This window comes from Gymnoscopelus braueri (genome assembly GCF_963280865.1).
Source record: "Gymnoscopelus braueri genome assembly, chromosome: 8".
Taxonomy (NCBI): domain Eukaryota; kingdom Metazoa; phylum Chordata; class Actinopteri; order Myctophiformes; family Myctophidae; genus Gymnoscopelus; species Gymnoscopelus braueri.
The window spans coordinates 6,144,895-6,160,944 of NC_137609.1; the positions used below are offsets into that span (position 1 = coordinate 6,144,895).

The 16,050-nt window shown below is 40.3% G+C and overlaps 1 protein-coding gene across 1 annotated transcript; it reads left to right on the plus strand.

Moving 5' to 3' along the window:
* Positions 1–700: 700 nt before the first annotated feature.
* Positions 701–16,028, plus strand: LOC308090575 (lipase member H-like). Its single transcript, XM_080435802.1, has 12 exons — positions 701–931; positions 2,413–2,486; positions 2,614–2,697; positions 3,734–4,104; positions 5,588–5,696; positions 9,019–9,120; positions 10,293–10,382; positions 10,896–11,063; positions 11,405–11,494; positions 12,369–12,477; positions 13,247–13,423; positions 15,916–16,028. The coding sequence occupies exons 3-12, from the start codon at positions 2,646–2,648 to the stop codon at positions 15,998–16,000; spliced, it is 1,353 nt and encodes a 450-aa protein (XP_080291928.1). The 5' UTR covers positions 701–931; positions 2,413–2,486; positions 2,614–2,645; the 3' UTR covers positions 16,001–16,028.
* Positions 16,029–16,050: the final 22 nt, after the last annotated feature.

Genomic DNA, 16,050 nt, shown 5'->3' on the forward strand with positions numbered 1-16,050 from the left:
TTACTTTCCACCATGGAGATAAGTCATGTGACCATACGGCATGTCCTGCTAGATTCATAGCAGGTCTACATGTAGGCTATGATCTGTGTAGTTTAATGTAGGAAATAAAATTCAATCAATCAATCAACCAATGAGTCAATCATCAAACGAACGATCAGTCAAGGGTGAGAGACACTTTAATGGTTTTATTTATTATATCTGTGTGTCAGAGATATCTTTCACATCTGCAACCTTTAGACCCAAGCACAGCAGGACAACAGGTCCCAGTCAGTGACAATTAATCTACAATTACAACTACGCAGTGGTGTAAAGTAACTAAGTACATTTACTCAAGTACTGTACTTAAGTACAAGTTTGAGGTATTTCTACTTTACTGGAGTATTTCTAATTTTCAGTACTTTTACTTCTACTCCACTACTACATCTCAGTGGCAAATGTTATATACTTTTAATACTCCACAAGCTCACGTGGAGCTTGTAGATCTTCTATTTTCAAAAGATTTTTATACATTTCATCCATTTGAAAACTTGTGAAATGGGACATTCTGCATAATGAGTACTTTTAAAATGAAAATAACCCAGACTACTGTACTGTACTGAGGCCAGAAATCTTCAAAACCATACTCTCCTCCCCGTTTGTGGTTGTCGCCACCTAGAGGCGAGTTGAGTTGGAGAAACTTCAGTGGTTGAATCATTTGAGTTTCTAACATTCATTGAGTTGCTACTAGAACTGTCTTCATTCCAAAGATGTGGCGTGTGGAATAGTCTCAGATCCTTATATTAGTCATATGATATTTATTGACATATATTTGTGATATATAGATATAGAATACAATCGAGGGAGGAGGAAATCCAGAATATTACAGTATTTTCCTTTTCCTTTCAATTTCACAGTAGGCAAGTCATAAGACTAACTTCTTCATGACCAACAGGTAGGTTATTTTATTTATAAGCATTGTTTCTGTCATGTCATGCAATACATTCAATTAAACCGTTTTTTCCCCTATAGGCTATTTGATTAAATACATTTTTAAGTTTTTGTGTTGATAACATAGGCTAAATATGCATGTGTTATTTTTCTTCTTCAAAGAAAGAGTAGCCTATTTATCGATTTTTTAAATTTGCTCCAACTGTGTACAAAAGTATTTACTGTACAAGCATATGAATATTGATGCTGCTCTTGTGACATCTGTCCCAGAAGGCTAATGGAGATGCAACAATTAAAGAAAAAGATACATCTCTTATCTTCTTAAGCTTTTATGATGCATAATACCTCTCAGAGACAATAGGCATGTTGCCCAATCAAATGCCATGACTTGAGGTAGGACTCAACAGAGGTGGGTAGAGCAACCAAAAACTCAAGTAAAAGTATTGTTACTTTAGAATAATAATGACTCAATTAGAAGTAAAAGTAGTCATCCAAGTAATTACTTTATTAATTCAGAGTAAGAAGGTTTCTAGTGAAAAGACTACTCAAGTACTGAGTTATTTCATATGATCGTATTTATTGTTTAAATAGTCCGAAAATTTCCAACAGAAATAAACAACCAAGTCAGCCTCTTTGGCTGAAGTATTTCTGATTGAATGAAAGAAACAGAATGGGTATAGGGGGGGAAGGGTACAAATAAAAGTAACAATTATATCCAATGTAGCTAAATCATTTGAACATTTTTACTTTAAAATGTTGCATTAAAATGACTCCTATGAGTACAATTTATTCCAAACGTTTGTTAAGTAAATGTAACTATGTAAATGTATCTTGTTACTAAACCCACCTCTGGATCTCACCACCTTTAACTAAAAATATAAATATTCATAGACTCACATTCAGGTACTCAATATTTGATGACAATATGCATCCTAGAACATTTGAGATTAGAAACATGTCTTTACTACTGACAGAGTTAGATTTTGGCACAGCAGGACAAAACTAAATAACCCCACTGCATGCACAATAAAATCCTCAGTGTTTAATTTAACTCTGGGAGTGTACAAAATGTAATCAAACGGGTCCATTTGGTTACATTTTGTTCACTCCCAGAATCAAATTAACACTCATAGAGTGTCACTCAGAGTTACAAATGGATAAATGAACACTGGATTTTGCTGTGTGCTGTTGTAACACAAACAGCTTGTTTTTAATGAACTTTCAACCACAACAGAAAAGCAATAGGATATAGTTGATATGCCCTATGAAACATGTAACCACTGGTTTAAGGTAAACCGTAAAACTCGATACCAGCGTGTAAACCCATCTAACAGGTCCGGTTAGAATCATTTTGTCACACAGGAATGTTTCACCTGTGTCCTGGCCCGTCCCACGGCCAAGGGGCGTGTTTCTCCTTGTGTTTAAAGGGTGGATACAGAGATACTGCCTGTATACTGCCTGTTCTTTGCTTCCTCGACTCAATAGGTTACAGTTACAAACATGAGGAGGATCACTTTGGAACTTTGACACACTCCTGTAATAGTAGAAAAGCTGCAAAGGTGAGACATTTGGCTGCAGTTATGTTGTTCTCTCTGTGTGTGTCTCTCTCTCTCTCTCTCTCTCTCTCTCTCTCTCTCTCATTATTTTGAGCTAGAGTTTGATTCAAATGTTTCCTTCTCTCTGCAGATCAGTGCAGATCTTTGTTCCTGCTCTGAAGGATGTTCCTATATCTGACACCACTCCTGCTGTTAACTGTCCAGATATGTGAAGGTACTGTCTGCCTCCCACACACTAAACATGAGAGAAAACGGTAAATCAATTCGGTATAGTAAATGTTGCTTAATTATTTACAGCTTAGCCGTATCTACAATCACGTGTACTCACACTCACACACATACACTCTCTCTCTTACTAAAGATAGGCTATTTCAACAATAGGTGTGGATATTCCATACAGGTGCATGGAAATTGATGACGGTTATATAAGTGCTTTGTTTTTGTTTCAATGGGTGCTTTCCCATAATGGTACAATATTTACTGTAAAGATGATGTGGTCATCTTTCCTTGGAACATGTCTGTAAAGATGGTGTGGTCATTTTTCCTTGGAACATGTCTGTAAGGAAATACGTCACTGAGGTCAGCATGGCCAAGTCTCGGTTCCACTATATTTGTCCTGTTGACCACATAACGCCCTATAAACTTCATTGTACCGTATGACAAACAGCGGAAATAGCTTCTAGATTGGCTATTTTCACTATTTTTGAAAATGTTGACATTTAGGTACATTTAAGTACATTTACTCAAGTACTGCACTGTACAATTTTGAGGTATTTTTACTTTACTGGAGTACTTTTACTTCTACTCCACTACATCTCGAGGCAAATATTATACTTTTACTTCACTTTTACTTTTACTTTGTAGATTTGGATTATTATTACAAAACATATATTAACCACTTCAGCCCTATACACTATATATTTCGGCCATTTGAAAATAGCCGATCTACAAGCTCACAACGCGTCGCGTTGTGAGTACTTTTACTTTTGATACTTTAAGTATATTTTGATGCCAATACTTTTGAACTTTTACTCAAGTAAATTTTTATTACCGGACTTTTTACTTGTAACAGAGTATTTCTACACTGCAGTATTGATACTTTTACTTAGGTAAAACAATTTAGTACTTTATTTCCACCACTGCCCCACAACCCAACAATGTCTCACCCTCACCCTGTCTTTCTCTCACCCTCTCTCCACTTTGTCACTCCGTGGTGGTGGTGCCTCCTCCTCCCACACCCCCCCCCCCAGCCCAAGCATGTGACACGTTCACCGACCTGGACTTCCACCACGCGTTCATCGGGACCACCCTGGACGTGAGGCTGCTGCTCTACACCCGGGCCAACGTGACCTGTGGCCGGCTGCTGTCCCACTCCAACCTGTCCGCCAGCCCGGACTTCCACGTCTCCAGGCCCACGGCGTTCATCATCCACGGCTACCGGCCCACCGGCTCCCCGCCCAACTGGCTGGGCAACCTGACGGAGCAGCTGCTGGCCAGGCAGGACATGAACGTCCTGGTGGTGGACTGGAACTACGGCGCCGCCAACCTGGACTACCTGAAGGTGGTGAGGAACACGCGCAAAACAGCGGCCAATCTCACGGCCTTCATCGAAGCCATGCAGGTAGGACATGATGACAGCCTGTGGATGATGGAATTACTGGTATAGTGAGAGTCTAGACCCCCTCCCCCTCCGCATCAAGGGCCCCTTGAGGGCCCCCGATCCCCACTTTGAAAACCCACTGGTCTATGCAGTAGGTTAAAGCAGTGCTTTTCATGTCAAGGACCCTCAAAATGTCAAAACAATAGCTTGTATATCTGCAATTTTTGAATAGCCAAAGAATAAAATATGGTTAAAGTGGTTAAAATGATTGTGACGCTTGTGATTAACAAATTTTGCTGGGGACCCCCTGGTACCCCCCCCCCCCCCCAAGGACCCCTGGGGGTCCCCACTTTGAGAACCAATGGGTTAGAGAAGCCGGTTTGTGACTGGGAGGTAGCTTTCCTCGAATCGGTGCACCAGCTGGGGAAATCTGCTTTGGGAAAAACAGCATGGGGTTTAAATCTCATATCATAAACAAACTGGGGTTCAGTTTAGTTCACTGCCGTCACCCGTAGCTCTCTTCTATGCCTTCTTTCTATCACATAGGACAGGAATTTTAGGTATTTACAAATACACAGTATCTGATGCCACCATTCCTTGTGGTACTACTGCATCTAGATTGTTTATTCTGATATGCTGGGCGAGTCCCTGATCTCTCTGAGTGTTTTCCTTTCATATACGCCACCCCTCGTGCAGCACTTCTTCCCATGGCACAGAAAACAGTACAAAGTAAACATACAGCTGAGCATTGGTCCACATTAAAAGCTGATTTATTGACTGACTGACTGACTGACTGACTGACTGTCTCTGGTGGGAATGTAAATACCGGTAGCTGTCTTGAGATCTCATTTCATTTAATTTCAAACCTTTATTTATTCTCAAAGGACATTGAGGTTGCCCTCATTTGCAGTGTCGTCGAGATACATCACAGTACAGTTTCATTTTCACATCAATATTCATATCAATGATAAAACAAAACAAAACCAAAACAAAACAGAAACTTTCCCCTATCGTCTGATATACAACACAAATTTAAAAGCAGTTGCAGACACTTGTGGGTAGGTCTGCAATCAAAGATTTAAATTGACCGTATGTTATGGGAGAGCAGATCTTTAATTTAAGCTGTAAGTCATTCCAAGTGGTTGGGGCACTAAAGCAAAAGGCTGTTTTCCTCAGTTCAGTCTTTACTTTGGGGACTTTTAGCGTGAGCCAGTCACTACAGGATTCCAATCCAACAGAGATTTAATATACAATGCCTAAAATCTATTAACTACATCAACCCAGGCGAACCTGTTTTGGGCATGTTATTTTAGGCAAACATTCTCAATACATCATACACCGGTGTTACGCAGTGAAAATCGCATCACAACGCATCAGGATGCGTTGTGTTGTGAGCTTGTAGATCGGCTATTTTGCGTTGTATGGCGGTGTGAGAGGCTTAAGAGGTTAAAGATCATAAGATTATTTGGAATAACAAAAAACATGTCGATTTGACCCTTTCCAGGCAAAAGGAGCATCTCTGAGCTCCATCCACATGATTGGAGTGAGTCTTGGAGCACACATATCAGGCTTTGTAGGCGCTAGCCTGAATGGGACAATAGGAAGAATCACAGGTAGGAATACTGTACACACAGTATTTAATTCCATTACAAAATGATGCCTGAAGAAGGTCTTTGACTGAAACGTTGCTAATTGTTACAATATCGGTGCTGTCGGGCAGAAACCTCTTATCTCCATATTTTGTGCTTTTTCGCAAATGAACGCCCTACTTGATCATATTACAGTGTCCCACAAAAAGCATCAAAAGTAGCAGATCTACAAGCTCCTTGTCGATCCGCTACTTTTGCTATTTATTTTTTTATTTGAATCCTGAAATCTAACAGTTTCAGACAGGTTTCCACCCGACAGAGACAATATTTTCTTTATTGAGAAAGTGATGACCGTGTTTTAATCCTTTGATCTGTGTACGTGCACATGTATATGTCACAGGGTGAATGGAGATCCAGGGTGATTGAAGACAGAGCGCTCGTTTTTAGGCACAGGGCTTCGGGCGAGGCGGGGCTTTTCGAGACAGGGTTTATTAGCGAGGCTCGCGAGGAGGAGAAGGAGTGTGAGCTTGTAGATCTGCTATTTTCAAAAGAAGGAGGACGCGGCGCTGCGAGGCGGGGGTTTATTATGCGAGGCTCGCGAGGAGGAGGAGCTCCTCCTCCTCCTTCTCCTTCTCCTCCTCCGAGGAGGAGAAGGAGAACGCGGCGCCAAGAGGCGGGGCTTTGATGCGACGCGGACCTGTCTTTTGTTGTTCCCCCCCACATAGCAACCAGGAAGCTACGCTAGGGGAGTGCTGAACACACGTTCACACGCACACGCTTGTCCATGACGGAGGCGCGCCGCCTTAGTAGAGCTTGAGGCCGAGGAGGCGCGCCCTCGCGCCTCCAGGCGCGAGTGCCCGCGCTGACCGGCCGATGCTCTACTAGTCGACACAGCGCCGTTCGAGTTGTAAACCGATAGGGACAGAATAGTTCTTTTCATGGATCACTGTGTGCGTGTGTGTGTGTGTGTGTGTGTGTGTGTGTGTGTGTGTGTGTGTGTGTGTGTGTGTGTGTGTGTGTGTGGGAGAAACTAAAACAAAAGCCAGCAGAACACAATAAAAGTATCTTAACAGTCCATTGAAAGCATGAGCGCGTGTGCGTGCGCGCGCATGTGTGTGTGTGTGACTGTGTGTGTGTGGGTGGTCGCGGCCATATGTGCTTGTGCACAAGCCTGGCTTGTGGCTCCCTCTAGTGTTTCTTCTACAGAATTGCTGGGTGGGTAAAAACGAGCAAGCCTTCTTCAATCACCCTGGTTCTCCATTCACCCTGTAACATATATACTCCACCATCACACCAAAGATTTCATTCAGGTGTGCAAGACTTTTGATATCCATAGGTATATAATGTGGCAAAGCATGCATCATTTGTTAGATACTGTATATAGTTAGACAATTAAGCGTTTTTCAAATACATTGTTGTATTATGTTACAACACAATACATACCCATGCCCTGTAGTTAGAGCGTTAGAGAGGCTTATAGCAGCATTGTGCCATGTCTTTAATAATTCATAGCGAAACTGAAACATATATGCACTGTATGTTGAAACATCTTGCACCTCACTGTTCACCTGCTCCCATACCAGTGGTGGAATTGGTACATTTTTTAGTATCAATACTGCAATGTAGAAACACTCTGTTACAAGTACAAATCTGGTAATCCAAATTTACTTGAGTAAAAGTACAAAAGTATTGGCATTAAAATATACTTAAAGTACCAAAAGTAAAGGTACTCATTATGTTTTCAAATGTATACAATGTATACAAATCTTTTGAAAATAGCCGATCTACAAGCTCACAATGCGTCACATTGTGAGCTTGTAGATCTGCTATTTTCAAATGGCCAAAATGTATATAGGGCTGAAGTGGGTAATGTATGTTTTGGAATAATAATCAAAATCTACAAAGTAACTAGTAACTAAAGTTTTAAAATAATTGTAGTGGAGTAAAAGTACAATATTTGCCTCTGAGATGTAGTGGAGTAGAAGAAAAAGTAAAATTGGAAATACTCCAGTAAAGTAAAGTACAGTACTTGAGTAAATGTAATTAGTTACTTTCCACCACTGTCCCCATACCATGCCTTCCCGCTATTTCATATTATACAGCACACAAATGTACGGGAGTAGCTAAATCTGACTCACTTTGGCTGCTGCCTGTTGGGCGTGTGGCTATTTTTGCTATTCTTCGTACAATGAAGTATATAAAACGTTGTTTTTATGGGCGGCCATAGCTGAGTGAGTGGGTAGAGAGGCAGTCTGTGAATCAGAAAGTCCCTTGTTCTCCCCCGGCCCACCCAGCCTATGTGTCAAAGTGTCCTTGAGCAAGTCACTTAACCCCTAACTGCTCCCTGTGCGCAGTATTAAGAGGACACACTGCTTCTAATAGTTAGGATGGGTAAATGCAGAGGACAAGTAACAAAAAATACCCCAAAAGAGTGTATACTACATTTTTATTATTATTAGGGCAATACCTTTTATCCGTTGTCTGAGTACTTAGTCCACTACACATTATCATAGTACTTGGAGGCGTACTAGTACGTCATGGTACTTTATGATGTCAGTAATATGACGTTATATTGATCATCAGGGATTTTCATTTATTGAGATCAAATGGACACAGAGAGACAGACAGAGACACAGATATGTGTGGATTGTCTCTTCTGGACAACCGCTGATCTGACCCACTTCCAACTGTGCACTTGGATCATTAGGTCTGTCACAGTTATTACATAAACGTCTAATCGCAATTATTTGAGATAATCGCAATTATTTTTGCATAGTCGTTATAATCGTTTCCATGTTGAAAAATGTTCACACACTTTCAATCAAAAAGCTGAAATAGCAGATCTACACGCGTTGTAAGCTTGTAGATCAGTTATTTTTGCAATGTTTACCTGTATAAAATTATCAAATATGTAAAAAATGTCTTAGTTATTTGTCATACAGGTATCTACCCTGTGCAATTTTTTATTACGAAGCCTAAAAGGCAAACAGAAATTAAATTTGTATTCATAATGTTCCAATGTTCAATGGCCAAACACAATTAAATCGTTAATCACAATTATTTGAGTGACAATTATCGTCAACTTAAATTTGTAATCGTGACAGCCCTAGCGATTACACACACACACACACACACACACACACACACACACACACACACACACACACACACACACACACACACACACCAGGTTTGAAGTCGGTCATTCGGACGGTTCTCTAGATCCGTGGGGTGTCAGAGATTCTGTGAATTAATAGATAGATTATCATTAATTGTAAAGGCCACGTACAGTATATGCACAATGCAGCTTTGAATGCCAGAAAACTAAACAATGTCAAACTTTCAGCTCTGGATCCCGCTGGGCCTCAGTTCACTGACACCAGCCCTGAAGACCGCCTGGACCCTACTGACGCACAGTTTGTTGATGTCGTACACACAGACATGGACGGTAAGCTAAGCAGAAAGTAACCACATGCACCCCTGGCCTCCCAGTTCTGGGGGCAAACATTTGGCGAAGATAGCGCATCTACAAGCTGAACTTCTAGTCAGCTGTTTCTGGCTTGAGATTTGGTGAAGAGGGAGAAAGAGGGGACCTAATGTAGAGCCCTGGGGTACCCCGGTCAACGAAGTATATACTATGGGGCTTAAGTGGTTAAATACTGTTTATTATAGCAGGAAAGGTAACAAACACCAAGGTTTAGGGAACAATCTTAACCCATTAAGACCTGAGGCCGATTCTACAAATGTCTTCTAAATCCTAACAGTTTTCTGAAAATACTTATGTTGCTATAATATCAGTGGTTCTCAAACTGTTTCATGTCAAGGACCCCCAAAATGATATGTATTTGGTCACCGACCCCCATCTCAAAATATTTTGTTCCAGGGACCCCCCGAGAAGCAAAGATTTGAGTAAAAAAAATAGCTTTAAAAATACATATATATTCAAAGATTTGCACAAATGTTCATAAGTTTTTCAAAAATAGCAGATCTACAAGCTTGTGAGCTTGTATATTTGCTATTTTTGAATAGCCAAAGTATGAAATAATGGATAAAGTGGTTCAAATAAAAAATGACACAGATGCTTTCCCAGTTTTAATGGGTTCAATAGGAGGGGGAAAAGTCGCACGCTCCCGCTCCTTATGCAGTATTTTTAATTGACGTTTCAGCCCTTAGGCAATCAACAAATTCTGAAGAAGGCCTAAGAAAGGGCTGAAACGTCAATTAGAAATACTGCATATGCAGGCGGAGCGTGCGACTTTATGTCCTCCTATTTTAAATACTGTTTATTCTCATTGTACTATTTTCGTTATACGGTGTGGCCGTAGGCCAAGCTGTCTAGAACAGTGTTTGTGGATAAATCCGCCCCCTCAAAAACAGACCAATCACAGCTCGCGTCACTGTGTGCATGAAGTCATAAAACAGAACCACCCTTTGCCACGAAAACCTGAAATGCCTGGTGACAGTCAAAGTGAAACTTCTGAAGAGTGTGACACTTTGAATGATTCACTAAAGTGCTTTGTCATAATGATGATGTTGTTGTTGTTGTTGTTTTTTTGTAGTTGAAGTAGTCTTAATAGCTGTAGTAGTTGTTTACAGCAGTGTTTCACTGTGTCTTAACAGCGTTGGGCTTCAGAAAACCTCTGGGTCACATAGATTTCTACCCTAACGGAGGGGCTGATCAACCAGGCTGCCCAAGGACAATCTTTTCTGGTAAGATCACTAACTTTACAGGAAAAGGGGAAAAAATACTCTTGTTAGGAAGATGACATCACTGGTTATATATACTGTATTTATCATTATGACTGATTGGGTGTTAGAGGGTGATACGCCTCTTTGGGTGGGTTGTTCCCGAGAGAGAGAGAGAGAGAGAGAGAGAGAGAGAGAGAGAGAGAGAGAGAGAGAGAGAGAGAGAGAGAGAGAGAGAGAGAGAGAGAGAGCTCGACACTCCCATAGACTTCTGTTGTAAATGAAGAACATTCATGATATTCAATATTCATTTATTTACTGCCCAAAACCACGTTACAGTTCATTTGGAAGTTGTTTCGGTGTGCTCAGAGATAACAATTACAAGATCAAGAAGAATGCGGAAGTAACTCTTGCCATTGAATCTTCATAATGGGTGTTGATGAATTACACACGATACATGAACCACGTGACCGTATCACGTGATGTCCAGAACCAAGCCACAATGGAGTGTCTTTTTTTCTTTCTTCTCCTGTGTAGGTTCAAAATACTTTAAATGTGACCACCAGAGATCTGTGTTCCTTTATCTCGACTCAATGAGCCGGACGCATAATATCACCGCCTACCCATGTGACAGCTACAAAGACTTCCTGGATGGACGCTGTATGGATTGTGATCAGTTTGGCGATGCCGGATGCCCTGTCTTTGGTTAGCACCTGATTTATCAACTATTAAAGTTAAATGAAAAATATGTCTTCGTTCAACATGAAAAGTCTCAGTTTAGCTAGTGCAAATAACAGCATCATGTACCTGCAAACTCTTCCCATGAAGGAGAGATCTATCATTTGTTTTCACAAATGTGTCCTAGTTAAAATAATATTTGAGCCATATATGCTAGCAAAATATCAAAAAATATTTGTATTCTAATAAGTAAATCAAAGATGACAGATGCAGTTTGATCAAAACTGGATATGTTTTTTTTTTTATGAGCCCCTGTTAAAGAGGTTTCATTCCTGTTGAAATGACAGAAACTTCACATTCATTTTCAGGTTATGACATCACACGGTGGAGAGACAAGCTGCTGAAACTGGGCCGGACAACGACTTTCTTCAGCACTAACAAACAGTCTCCATACTGCAGTGAGTAATAATACATTGTAACAAACAGCCTCCGGTCTCTATCTGTCTGTCTTTCTGTCTGTCTGTCTGTCTGTCTGTCTGTCTGTCTGTCTGTCTGTCTGTCTGTCTGTCTGTCTGTCTGTCTGTCTGTCTGTCTGTCTGTCTGTCTGTCTGTCTGTCTGTCTGTCTGTCTCTACCTCTCAACCTCTCTCTCCCTCTGTGCGTGCCTGTGTGCATGTAGTCTACGTACACGTGTGCAGTGGTGGAAAAAGTACTCAAATTCTTTACTTAAAAAGTTTACAAATTATTTCTTAAAAAGTATCAATACTGAAATATAGAAATACTCTGTTACAAGTAAAAGTCCAGAATTCTAAATGTACTTGATTAAAAGTACAAAAGTATTGGCATCAAAATGTACTTAAAGTACCAAAAGTAAAAGTACTAAAATGTTTGAAAATAGCAGATCTACAAGCTCACAACGCGCCGCGATGCGACGTGTTGTGAGCTTGTAGATCGGCTATTTTCAAATAGCCTAGGTATAAAATAGGGCTAAAGTGGTTAATGTATGTTTTATAATATCATAATTTATATCTTAAAAGTTACTAGTAACTAAAGTTTTGTAGTGGAGTAAAAGTACAATATTTGCCTCTGATATGTAGTGGAGTAGAAGTAAAAGTAGAGACAATTGGAAATACTCCAGTAAAGTGAAAGTACCTCAGAATTGTACTTAATTACATTACTTGAGTAAATATACTTAGTTACTTTACACCACTGTCTACCTCTCTCAACCTCTCTCTCCCTCTGTGCGTGCCTGTGTGCATGTAGCCTACGTACACGTGTGTATATAAATAAAACATGAATATAAATAAATTCCTTATCTCCCCTACTCTCTTAGAGACAAGCTATAAGGTGGATATAGTGACATGGAACCAGGAAGTACGCTGGGGCTACATCACCATTAAACTTCATGGTGGTGGTAAGGAGACACAGGCGACCATTAACCAGTAAGTCAATACACACCGTAGATAAATCAAAAATATATTCTGCCCAACTGATTATCGTATCGTATTAACAGCCTTCACCGACTCATTTTCATCGAGAGTTTCTATTAGGAAGACAGATCAGTAACATGATTAAAAATACAAATGAAAGAACTTAATATTTTGAAATCTATTTGTTCCCACACACATCCCTCTGAAGTCTCAGAGAGATATTTATTAGAACATGTAGGTATCAAATTATCAACTTGCTTTATATACTTATTTACTACGACTAAGACTTTTCATCAAGTCAAATATCGACACAGTAAAATCCTCAGTCTTCATATATATATTTATGTCCAGTTGTAACTCCAAGAGTGTACAGGTCCATTTGGTTACATTTCTCAGAGTTTAATTTAACACTGAGGATTTTGATTTTGATCTTGCATGTACAGTAGGATAATATATGTTGTGGAATCGATTCTATAAAGGGATCAAGATATAGATAAGAGCATCATGTGTGAAATAACCCTATTAAAGCTGCAATCCGGAAATTATTTGAATGAATAAAACATTATTTTAACCAGTCTGTATGGTAGAGTATGTTAATACAATATAAATATAATATTTGTCCCCTGGACAAGCGGGAGTAGACATTTTGGGGTTCGAATCCCGGGTTAGGACATGAAAGCAGATAGCAGCTTTACTGTAAACATCGCACTCTAATCTTTGTGTCAGACTGCCATTTCCTCTCTGGACTCATTATGACATTAAAATATCTTTATCCCACCAGTAAAGCAGCCAAGTTCCAGAAATACAAAGAAACCAGGCTCCTGGCACAGTTCGACAAGGACCTTCCATTGGTGCAAAAGATCTCTGTCACATTTTCCACTGGGAATGGCCTTCTCAAGCCCAAATATAAACTACGCGTTCTCAGACTGCACCTCACACATCTTGAACGCAAGGACAGGTAAAAACTGCCGTTGATAAAACTACACTGAAAAATGATAGTTTTAACTCTTAGATCATTGGTTCTCAAAGTGAGGTCCGGGGTATGTTCCAGGGGGTCCCCAGCAAAATGTGTTAATATAGTATCACAATCATTTTAACCACTTTAACCTTTTATTCTTTGGCTATTCAAAAATAGTAGATATACAAGCTCACAGCGAGTCACTTCGTGCTATGAGCTTGTAGATCTGCTATTTTTCTAAAATCTTGAACATTAGTGAAAATGTTCGAATAAATATATATATTTTTAAGCAAACATTTTAACACAAATCTTTGTTTCTGGGGGTCCCTGGCACAACACATTTTCAGGTGGGGGTCTGCGGCCAAATATATATACATTTGGGGGTCCTTGGCATGAAAAAGTTTGAGAAGCACTTAGAGTCTTAGACTGTACACATTTAACCAAATGGGCCTGTAATTTATCCATTTGTACGTAGCCGCAGGAAGATCGTGTTTCGAGTAGGAAGTGCAGTTCGGTCAAGGCTTTCTCTCTATCTGAGCATAGATAGAGACATTCTTCCCATTACTCCCTGCTGAACAGGTGCCCTGACCATGATAGCCATGGGAAGATGTTTTGATACCAACTGGTGCACAATGCGCTCTTATAACCCCATAATCACTGTGGTTCTCAAACCTTTTCATGTCAAGGACCCTCAAATTGATATATGTATTTGGCCGTGGACGCCCATCTGAAAAGGTTTTGTGCTAGGGAGTCGGGACCACCAGAAAAGAAGATGTATGTTAAAATAATTAAAAGTTATTGAACAAAACAAACAAGCTCTGCACAAAGTGACGCACTGTGAGCTTGTAGATCTGCTATTTTTGAATAGCCAACATATAAATGGTAAAATGATTGTATTAACTACTTTTGCTTGGGACCCGCTGCAACCCCCTCTAGGACCCCTGGGGGCTCCCGCACCCCACTTTGAGAAACAATGCTATAATCACTGTGCATAGATCCTAACGGACTACCCCTGTGTAGGCACCTTTTAGTGCCACTGACACCACTGTCGCAAGACGCAGGTCAACCGAGTTTTAACCCGTAATTAATTACTAGGCTACAGTTTTTATTAAGAGGCTAGACGTATATATTTTAAAGACAGGCATTAAAGGGATAGTTCACCCAAAAACATACTTTTTTTCTATCGATTAGTCACCCCATGGAGACTTGAATTCAAGGATATTTTTTAGTTTTTGTCGCATTCCTAAGCCAATAATTTGATGACCAGCGGACCGGTAGGCAGCGGTTTTGGTAGGAGACACAAAGAGTCTCCTTTGTGCCGGAACCGCTGCCGGACATCAAATGATTGTCTTAGGAATGTGACAAAAACAAAAAAATATCCATGAATTCAAGTCTCTGTGGGTCGATAGAAAAAAAGTCAATTTGGGGGTGAACTATCCCTTTAACACACTCACACACTCTCTCTCTCTCTTTCTACGATGTAAAGAGAGAGAGTTTCTTTCTCTCTCTCTCTCTCTCGCCAACATTTGCATTTTGAAACCGCTTGACATCATGCATATGGTGTGCGTGCAGGATGTCAAGAAAAACATGCCTAACGAGAAAAACACGTTAGGTTACAACATATTATAACACATTAAATATAAGAGTAGGCACCACATCCCATGAGAACCTGTTGCTTAATTCGAGTTATTCACTCACACAGCCAGTCAAGACCAATTTCTTCTTTACAAAACACAATATGATAATATACGCAAAAACATGCATATTCGTTAGTTCCTCTGGGCGAAGGGCCGGGGGTGCGGCCCGCCTCCTCAGCACCTCTACTCCCCTGGGATATGCATCTGTAACTCTGAGACTGTATAAATGTAACCAAATGCACCCGTAATGTCCATTTGGTTACATTGATTAACTTGCAGAGACTCTCACAGTTACATTTAAACTCTAAAGAGTTAAACTAACATTCAGGATTGTACTGTGTATGTGTGCATATTTTCAATGTTTTCAGGAATTTTACTATTATGTCTTTCATGCAGTTAATGTGACAATTTAGCCATTATTATTTTCATCTAGCAAGCAACCAATCCCGTGACCTGTAGAAGAGTTATGTTGTGTGTTTCATAGATTGTGTGTCATTATCTGATTAGCCTCGATCTCCAGGCTTTTATTGTTTAGTTTTGCTAAAAAATGTAATCCTGGAGGAGCGCGTCGGTGTACCCGGTATAGGAAGTGTTTCATTTCCCCAACCAACCAGAGTGCAGTGGGCGTCGCTCGTAATGTTGTGTTAACGGGGCGGGGGTTGACGGAGAGATCGGTGAACCAATGGGATCAGGCGTAATCTCTCCGCGCCTCTATACACCCGCCCCTCTATACACGAAAACAGGAGCGCTAGTGCAGCCTATTATCTGATTAACAACAGGTCACTTTCCTGTCTTATCTCGGTTTGAGAATTTACATAAAACATTCATGACTGTGTGTATGTCTCTACCATCCAGGCCTCTTTGCAGATATGACATTCTACTAGAGGAGAACAGAGAGGTTCTCTTCAGACCTATTCCCTGTGAAGATTCCAACTTCTGAGGCTAAATCAAATCAACATCCTTTTTTTTTTTACCCATTTTTCTCCCCAA

Excerpts from the sequence above, each read along its gene's own strand:
- LOC308090575 (XM_080435802.1), top strand. The coding sequence starts at position 2,646 with ATGTTCCTATATCTGACACCACTCCTGCTGTTAACTGTCCAGATATGT. Across the intron at positions 11,495-12,368 it reads CAAACAGTCTCCATACTGCA|AGACAAGCTATAAGGTGGAT; the intron begins GTGAGTAATAAT and ends CTACTCTCTTAG. Across the intron at positions 13,424-15,915 it reads CATCTTGAACGCAAGGACAG|GCCTCTTTGCAGATATGACA; the intron begins GTAAAAACTGCC and ends TCTACCATCCAG.